This window comes from Mesitornis unicolor, unplaced genomic scaffold (genome assembly GCF_000695765.1).
Source record: "Mesitornis unicolor isolate BGI_N332 unplaced genomic scaffold, ASM69576v1 scaffold14223, whole genome shotgun sequence".
NCBI lineage: Eukaryota > Metazoa > Chordata > Aves > Mesitornithiformes > Mesitornithidae > Mesitornis > Mesitornis unicolor.
In genome coordinates this window covers 22,855-24,410 of record NW_010176809.1, presented here as the reverse complement: position 1 = coordinate 24,410, position 1,556 = coordinate 22,855, and the positions used below count along the sequence as shown (strand labels likewise).

Genomic DNA, 1,556 nt, shown 5'->3' with positions numbered 1-1,556 from the left:
AAGGTGTTTTCAGTTCTCTGCCAAACCCCAAGTGAGGTATTGGGATGAATCTCTCAGCTGAGCAAAACACATCATTGACAAACCTATCTTAATGTTGATGCACATCTTTATGCAGATCTTAGATGTCAGGAAGACAGCAAAATTGTCATCGCCTATTTCTATCTTTGAAGTGTCTTGCATATTAAAAATGATGTATCGGTACAATCATGTCTTTAGAGTAGAATGCCTTTTGTTTATTCAACTCTTCAATTGGAAGGAGTGAATTACAGAAAATAATGCTTTTGTGTTTAAGTACCTGACAGTTGCACTATTTGTTGTGTTTTTTTAACAGCTCCTCTAGTGAAGATTAAACAAGCCTTAACAAAACTGAAGCAGGAAACCACTCAGATGGACATACAAATTCATGTAATGGAACACACATTACTCCAGTCCAAACTGAAAGAGAAATCCAATATGACTTAGAGATACACATGCAACAATGATTCTGGAACCCACAGTAGGTGCCTGTTAAAACTGTTCAGAGCTGACTTGGTTTTCCCAAAATACAGTTCGGTACCATTTGCTTTTTTGTTAGTTAAGAGGTTTCCTTCTTCTTGAGGGAGGGGGACATTCTTTTTTCTTGTTTGTTTTTAACAAGATGGTTGTCATGCACTTTTAAGAAGTAATGTGCACACTTTGGACTCAACATGGAGCCATGTTTAGTTTTGTGCTGTAAAGATTTACTGCGGATCCCTTCCAAATATACTAAGAAATTCTTATTAATGAGCATGTCTCTACTTCATTGGAGAACGTTATGTGGTGTGAAAGTCTACAGAATGATACTGACAGCCTGTAATCTTGATATTCTACAATGCTGAAAGAAAATTGCTTGCAAAGGGCTTGAAAGGAATTTAAAATGTCTCTTATTGCCACTTACATACATTTAGTATAAAGTATTTAATTTATGATATTGAAATTATACAGAATTACCTTTCTAAAAGGCTGGGTCAAAATTGGTATCAGCTGCAAGTAAAAGTAAATTGTTGCTTTGAATGGAAGCTGTACACAAATTTGTGAGGGACAACCACCCTATTTCTCTCTTTTTTCTTTTTCTTTTTTTTTTTGTCCTTTGGAATCGTCCTGTAGACAGAGCAGTATGGATTTTTGTTTTGTGATTTTTATTTTTACATTGCCTCTAACAGAAGCAGTGATAACAAAACCTATATAAGACCAAAGAATGTGGAAAGTACTGTTTAGAGGTTGCTGTTGGATTTCTGATTTTTTTCTGTGTCATCACTGTTTCAGAGTCACTTTATGTTAGCACTGGATCAAATGCTGCTCTCATTTGTAGTACGTAGTAGAGCTCTGTGGACATAATTTGGATTATTCTCGTTTTCTGTTCTTGTGTCAGAACACCTAATTTTGATTTGTTGAGGAAAAATGTTGCCAAATCTAGTTGTGTAATACAGAATGACAATAAAAATGTAGGAGGAAGGAGTTGGAAATGTAATGGCAACAAGGAGCTCGCTTTGTCTTGGTAAATGTGTAGGTAGGGAGTGATTCTAGACATTATTGGA

At 35.5% G+C, this 1,556-nt stretch overlaps 1 protein-coding gene across 1 annotated transcript in view; it reads left to right on the top strand.

Annotated features, from left to right (window-relative positions):
• IFT57 (intraflagellar transport 57) overlaps positions 1 to 765 on the top strand; it is a gene marked incomplete at its 5' end in the record, with an annotated part of 19,248 nt that extends 18,483 nt beyond the window's left edge. Inside the window, one exon of the mRNA XM_010181847.1 lies at positions 332 to 765. Within this exon, the coding sequence (XP_010180149.1) occupies positions 332 to 462 (131 nt within the window). The remainder of the gene's footprint in view (positions 1 to 331) is intronic.
• Positions 766 to 1,556: the final 791 nt, after the last annotated feature.